The sequence below is a fragment of the Tupaia chinensis genome, unplaced genomic scaffold (genome assembly GCF_000334495.1).
Source record: "Tupaia chinensis unplaced genomic scaffold, TupChi_1.0 Scaffold000041_1, whole genome shotgun sequence".
Taxonomy (NCBI): domain Eukaryota; kingdom Metazoa; phylum Chordata; class Mammalia; order Scandentia; family Tupaiidae; genus Tupaia; species Tupaia belangeri.
The window spans coordinates 1,189,022-1,196,595 of record NW_006159496.1 but is presented as its reverse complement, the minus strand read 5'-3'; the positions used below and the strand labels follow the sequence as shown (position 1 = coordinate 1,196,595).

Genomic DNA, 7,574 nt, shown 5'->3' with positions numbered 1-7,574 from the left:
GGAGACAGACAGAGAGACAGAGAGAAAGTGAGAAATCACCCCCAGAGGCTATGGCTACACCACAGTCCCTTCTCCATTCTCCTCTTGGGATTTTGGGCACACATGTACCCATGCCTAGTGTGATTTTCAAGCTGCTGGGTTCAGGACTTGAACCATGGTTGGCCATGTGGGAGTCAAATGCCTTAACCACCATGCCACCTGCTGGGCCTGGTCTCTTAATTCTTATTCCTGTGTTTATGGACTTTTTTATTTTTTTTTTGGAGAGATTTTCACTGTAGGGCGCGTGCGCTCGCCAGACAGATAGAGATACATAGAGACAGAAAGCGAGAAATCACCCCCCAGGGGAGATGGTCACGCCGCAATCCCTTCTCCTCCATTCTCCTCTCGGGATCTTGGGCACGCACGCACACGCGCCCGGTGTGAGTTTTAAGCCACCGGGTCCAGGACACGAACCGCGGTCGACTACGTGGGAGTCCAGCGACATAGCCATTACGCTAACTGCTGGTTCCCTTTATGGACTTTCTTAATGAAAGTAAAAATGTTCTAAGACAGTCCTTCTCTTTTTAAAATAAGATTAAGAAACAAGACTAATAAGCTTGTAGGAAATAGAAATATTGAACGGTGAACAATGTAAAGAAAACTGAAAACTTAACAACTCTCCTGCCACATAAGAGTTCTGTTAATATTTTGGAGCATTTCCTTCTGGTTCTTTCTCTTTGTATACTTTTCTTTTTCTTTCTTTTTTTTTTTTTAATTAGAGATTTTGGTGTAGGGTGCATGAGCTTGCCAGAGAGAGAGAAAGCGAGAAATCATCCCTTCCCCAGAAGTGATGGCCATGCAGGAATCCTTTCTCCTTCATTCTTCTCTCGGGATTTTGGGCATACATGCATACACACCTGGCATGAGTGTTACGCCCCCAGGTCCAGGACTCGAACCATACTTGACTATGTGGGAGTCCAGTGACGTATGTATTATGCCATCTGCTGGTCCCACATAAACTATTTCTTATGAGATTATAACTGTGTAGCTATCTTGTGTGTAGATGAGTTAGCCGATTTTTTAAATGTTACTTTAAGTGCCAATCAATTTTTAATGAAATATTCTTTGAAAATACTATTAATGTATATAAGACATCCTGTCATTGCAGAAGTGCTGTTAATAGTGTTTCTAGTTTGTGCTATTATAAATAATACTGCAGCCACTTTCTGCAGGGTAATATAAAATTTCATTTTGTGTTCTTTCACTAGTCTCTGATAGTACCATCTGTGTATTCTTGCTTATGTTGACTATTACCAGTTTATAAAAATCTTTGCCAATTTGTAAAAGCAGAAATGGTGTATTTTTAAAGTTTTCATATACTAGGCATACTTTACAGTGTAGTCTTTTATATTTCTTTTCTGATTTGTTTATTCGTGTGACACTTTTTTCTCCTTGATTATTTTTAGTAGGTTTATAAGATCTTCTTAAATTTTTTTTTACTATTAAGGCACAGTAGTCCCTGATGAAGTCCCTGTCAAACTTGAGACTTTAAGATTCTTGGCTTATGTCTGTCTGCTTGTTTTATGTTCTGTGCATTTCCTCTGTAGGGTATTTCCAAAATAGTCATCTTCACCAAGGCAGTTTCATTAGGTTTTTAAATTCATACCTGGGATTCTGGCTAGCCTTTACTAGGTCTTCTCCAGTGCTTACCAGAATCAGTAGTTTGACACCTCTTTGATCAATTTCCATTTCTTTTTGAAAGCAAATGACTATGGGTAGTTTGCCATAAACACGATTGCCTTCTGGTTCTTAGTTGCCTGGTGAAAGTCATGCAAAGCAGATAGACAGTGTGCACATCAGAATGAGTGTTGATGTGCCTTTTTTTTTTTTTTTTAAGCCAAGGAATTTTATATTAATTATGAGATACTTTTGATGAACTCGTCAGATCCAGTTTTTGACCTGAACATTTTGAGTCATAGCTTGAGTATATAAAATGTAGTCTGGTTACTCTGCAGACTTTTAAAGGCTCACTTTGAAAGCATGGCCTTTAAATCCACCAGGTAGGTTTGGTTCCTAAAGTCGTTCCTGGAGACTAGTGTGTGCCCGGTGTTTCTGATGTTGGGCAAGACGTGCCATCACATCGTACTGGCGTCTCTTAGAAAGTGGACCCCGTGCTTGCCTCTTGGTTCCTTTCAGGATGCTTCTTAGATGCTTGTTCTTGTTGATCACACTATTCTCTTATTCCTTGTGTCATGTTTCACAGGTTTTTCTAGTTTATCATTTGATAATCTCCTTATGGTATATTATGATGTACAGAAATTTAAAAATTTATGCAGTTAATTCTTTCTTTAATTTTTATTGCTTTTGTGTGATAGCTCTTGCCTAGGTAGTCTTAACTGTAGTATAGACTTTAACAGTGTTTTCCTTTTTTTTCCTTTTGTTTTTATTTTTTTTTTTAGTTGCAACTACTGGCCCTACAGTATATTATAGTCAGTCACCAGCATATAATTCCCAGTATCTTCTCAGACCAGCAGCTAATGTTACTCCCACAAAGGTAACAAAGGAATAATTTATACCTTTATAAGTATCTCCTTTCTAATTGTTCAGGCTTCCTTCAAAGAGATTTAGGGGAGTAGTTCAGTATTAAAACTTACATGTCCCTTAAGACATGTTTTAAATTTCTTTCTAGATACAGAAGTTGTACTTCTTAATTATCTAATTCTTTTTGTTACCATAAGTATGAATATTTAGAATATTTTTAAAAATTGTGAGTGGTGCTGGCATTGGGTCAGTCCCCATTCTATTTTGACAGAAATAGGACTAGAGTGCCTTTGTCGAACCACTCTATGGTAAGTACTACTAGGCCTGATGTGGCTATATTACTATTAAGACCCAATATTAAAACAGTAGTTAAACATGAAGGTTGTGAGGCCAGAGGGTTGGGGTGTGTAGACCCTTGTCCTTAGCTTATTGTGCTTTGGGCAGATTTCGCTAGAAATTAGTTGTATCATATGTAAAGTGAAAATAATAATACCTTAATTCATAGAGTTTTTGAGGATATTAGAATGAGGTAATATATGTAAAATGCCTAGAACAGTGCCCAGCTAGCACATCAATAAATACTTAATAAGTGTTAGTCTTCTTCTTCATCATCGTCGCCATTATTATTGTTATTACCGTTAACCTCATTTGATAAATTGTTTAGGAATGGAGAAGATACTCACTCTCTGGATTTATTATAGAAGTATATTTTTAAGCTGTCATTAGTGAATTTTTATTAGATGTCATTATCTTTGTAATAATGACGCTCTCTGTTAGTCATGTGCTTTATGCCCTAATGGTATCTTCTCCACCTAATAATACTCATGTTTGAAGTTTGTGAGAATTAGTATATAACTTGTTATCTATAGTTTCATAGATAATCTACAAAATATTTTAACTTTTTTTCTTTTAGGGTCCAGTTTATGGCATGAATAGGCTTCCACCCCAGCAACATATGTATGCCTATCCACAACAGATGCACACACCACCAGTGCAAAGCTCATCTTGCATGTTCTCTCAGGAGATGTATGCTCCTCCTGCGTTGCGTTTTGAGTCTCCTGCAACGGGAATTCTGTCACCCAGGGGTGATGATTACTTTAATTACAATGTTCAGCAGACAAGCACAAATCCACCTTTGCCAGAACCAGGATATTTCACAAAACCTCCTGTTGCAGCTCATGCCTCAAGATCTGCAGAAACTAAAGTTATAGAATTTGGGAAAACTAATTTTGTCCAGCCTATGCCGGGTGAAGGAATAAGGCCATCTTTGACAACACCAGCACATACAACACAGCCAACCCCTTTTAAATTTAACTCAAATTTTAAATCAAATGATGGTGATTTCACATTTTCCTCACCGCAAGTTGTGACACAGCCCCCTTCTACAGCTTACAGTAATAGTGAAAGCCTTTTAGGTCTCCTGACTTCAGACAAGCCTTTGCAAGGAGATGGTTACAGTGGACCAAAACCAATTCCTAGTCAGACCATGGGTCCTCGAAATACATTTAATTTTGGAAGCAAAAATGTGTCTGGAATTTCATTTACAGAAAGCCTGGGGCCAAATCAAAAGAATTCTGGTTTTCGTCGAAATGATGATATGTTTACTTTCCATGGTCCAGGGAAGTCAGTATTTGCAACACCATCTCCAGAGGTGGCCAACAAGAGTCATGAGACAGATGGAGGAAGTGCCCATGGGGATGAGGATGATGATGGCCCTCACTTTGAGCCTGTGGTACCACTTCCTGATAAGATTGAGGTTAAAACGGGTGAGGAAGATGAAGAAGAATTCTTTTGCAATCGTGCAAAATTGTACCGTTTTGATGGGGAATCCAAAGAATGGAAGGAACGTGGAATTGGGAATGTAAAAATACTAAGACATAAAACATCTGGCAAGATTCGCCTTCTGATGAGACGAGAGCAAGTGTTAAAAATCTGTGCAAATCATTACATCAGTCCAGATATGAAACTGACACCAAATGCTGGATCAGACAGATCTTTTGTATGGCATGCCCTTGATTATGCAGATGAATTACCAAAACCGGAACAACTTGCTATTAGATTCAAAACTCTTGAAGAAGCAGCACTTTTTAAGTGCAAGTTTGAAGAGGCCCAGAGCATTGTAAAAGCCTCAGGAACAAATGTAACCACAGCATCAAATCAGACTGTTAAAATTGTAAACGAATCCACAAGTCATGATAATAAGGATATTTCCAAATCTGATGCTGGAAACATGAATTTTGAATTTCAAGTTGCAAAGAAAGAAGGGTCTTGGCATTGTAACAGTTGCTCATTAAAGAATGCTGCAGGTGTTAAGAAATGTGTATCATGCCACAATCTAAACCCAAACACTAACGACTTCCTTGGCCCACCATTAGTTGAAACTGTTTCTGCCCCTAAACCTGGCCCAGAAAACACTCAAGATAGATTCATGTTGATGACTCCAAAGAAAGAAGGCCATTGGGATTGCAGTACTTGTTTAATGAAAAATGAACCTACTGTGTCTAGCTGCACTGCATGCCAGAGTGCAAAGTCTGCCAACAAAAGTGGCTCTTCCTTGGTTCATCAGTCTTCCTTTAAATTCGGCCAAGGAGATCTTTCTAAGTCTGTGAATAGTGATTTCAGATCTGTTTTTTCGACAAAGGAAGGACAGCGGGATTGTAGTGCATGCTCAGTTCGAAATGAAGGAGCCTCTACAAAATGTGTTGCTTGTCAGAATCCGACTAAACCAAGTTCATCTAGTTCTGCTGTTCCAGCTCCTGCCTCTTTTAAGTTTGGTACTTCAGAGACAAGCAAGGCTCCAAAAAGTGGATTTGAAGGAATGTTCCTTAAGAAGGAAGGACAGTGGGATTGTAGTACATGCTTGGTGAGAAATGAAGCAAATGCTACCAAATGTATTGCTTGTCAGAACCCAAGTAAAGAAAATCAGCCTACTTCTGCTATTCCTGCACCTGTCTCTTCAGAGACAAGCAAGGCTCCAAAGAGCGGATTTGAGGGTATGTTCACCAAGAAGGAAGGACAGTGGGATTGTGGCACATGCTTGGTCAGAAATGAAGCAAGTGCTACCGAATGTGTTGCTTGTAAGACTCCAAGTAAACTGAATCAGCCTGCTTCTGTTCCTGCACCTGCCTCTTCAGAGACAAACAAGTCTTCAAACAGTGGGTTGGAAGGAATGTTCGCCAAAAAGGAAGCACAGTGGGACTGTAGTGTTTGCTCTGTGCAGAATGAGAGCTCTTCCTTAAGATGTGGGTCTTGCAGTGCCCTTAAACCTAATGCAGAAGCTCCTTCAGCTTTCTCACTGGGCTTAAAAACAAAGCTGAGTGATGCTTCTGGAAGTCAGCTGGGGACAGGATTCAAAAGTAACTTTGCAGACAAAGGGTTTAAATTGGGCAATACAGAGCAAGGATTTAAATTTGGGCATGCAGATCAAGAGAATGCATCTTCATTTACGTTTCAGGGTTCTTCTAATACAGAATCTAAGTCGACAAAAGAGGGATTTAGTTTTTCCACCCCTGTGTCTGCTGATGGATTTAAATTTGGCATTCAGGAACCTCAAGAAAAGAGTGAAAAGCACTTCGACAGTGACATTGTTTCCCAGGCTCAGGGTGTTAGTAGCCAGAAGAATGGTGGTGCTGTGATATTTGGTCAAACAAGCAGTACTTTTACCTTTGCAGACCTTGCAAAATCAACTTCTGGAGAAGGGTTCCAATTTGGCAAAAAAGACCCAAATTTCAAAGGATTTTCAGGTGCTGGAGAAAAATTATTCTCATCACAAAGTGGTAAAATGGCTGATAAAACCAGTACTTCTGCTGATCTTGACAAAGATGATGACGCCTATAAGACTGAGGATAGTGATGATATCTATTTTGAACCAGTAGTTCAGATGCCTGAAAAGGTGGAACTTGTAACAGGAGAAGAAGATGAAAAGGTTCTCTACTCGCAGCGGGTAAAATTATTTAGATTTGATGCTGAGGTAAGTCAGTGGAAAGAAAGAGGTTTGGGGAACTTAAAAATTCTCAAAAATGAAGTTAACGGCAAACTGAGAATGCTGATGCGAAGGGAACAAGTGCTGAAGGTATGCGCTAACCACTGGATAACAACCACCATGAACTTGAAGCCTCTCTCTGGGTCCGACCGAGCCTGGATGTGGCTAGCTAGTGATTTTTCTGATGGCGATGCCAAACTAGAGCAACTGGCAGCAAAATTTAAAACCCCAGAGCTGGCTGAAGAATTTAAGCAGAAATTTGAAGAATGCCAGCGACTTCTATTAGATATTCCACTTCAGACTCCACATAAACTTGTAGATACTGGCAGAGCTGCCAAGTTAATACAGAGAGCTGAAGAAATGAAGAGTGGACTAAAAGATTTCAAAACAGTTCTGACTAACGATCAAACAAAAGTCACTGACGATGACGAGAGTAAGAGTTCAGGCTCAGGTGCCGTCAGCACTTCGGAGACAACAGTCAAGCCAAGTCCTGAGAACACTGGGCCGGCATTGGAGTGGGATAACTATGACTTAAGGGAGGATGCTTTAGATGATAGTGTGAGTAGTAGCTCAGTACACGCGTCTCCACTGGCAAGCAGCCCTGTGAGGAAAAATCTCTTCCGCTTTGGTGAGTCAACAACAGGATTTAACTTTAGTTTCAAGTCTGCTTTGAGTCCATCTAAGTCTCCTACCAAGTTGAATCAGAGTGGGACTTCAGCTGGCACTGATGAAGAATCTGATGTTACTCAAGAAGAAGAGAGAGATGGACAGTACTTTGAACCTGTTGTACCTTTACCTGATCTAGTTCATGTTTCCAGTGGTGAGGAAAATGAACAGGTTGTTTTTAGTTACAGAGCAAAACTCTATAGGTATGATAAAGATGTTGGTCAGTGGAAGGAAAGGGGTATTGGCAATATAAAGATTTTACAGAATTATGATAATAAGCAAGTTCGCATAGTTATGAGAAGGGACCAGGTATTAAAACTTTGTGCCAATCACAGAATAACTCCAGACATGACTTTGCAAAATATGAAGGGGACGGAAAGAGGGGGGGGTTGGACTGCTTGCGATT

The 7,574-nt window shown here is 39.8% G+C and overlaps 1 protein-coding gene across 2 annotated transcripts in view; it reads left to right on the top strand.

The window, feature by feature from the left end:
- Positions 1-7,574, top strand: part of LOC102484104 (E3 SUMO-protein ligase RanBP2) — a 67,097-nt gene that overhangs the window by 33,696 nt on the left and 25,827 nt on the right. For both annotated transcript variants that reach the window (XM_014588995.2, XM_014588993.2), the window contains exons 19-20: positions 2,439-2,533; positions 3,434-7,550. In XM_014588995.2, coding sequence (XP_014444481.2) covers positions 2,439-2,533; positions 3,434-7,550 — 4,212 coding nt within the window. The remainder of the gene's footprint in view (positions 1-2,438; positions 2,534-3,433; positions 7,551-7,574) is intronic.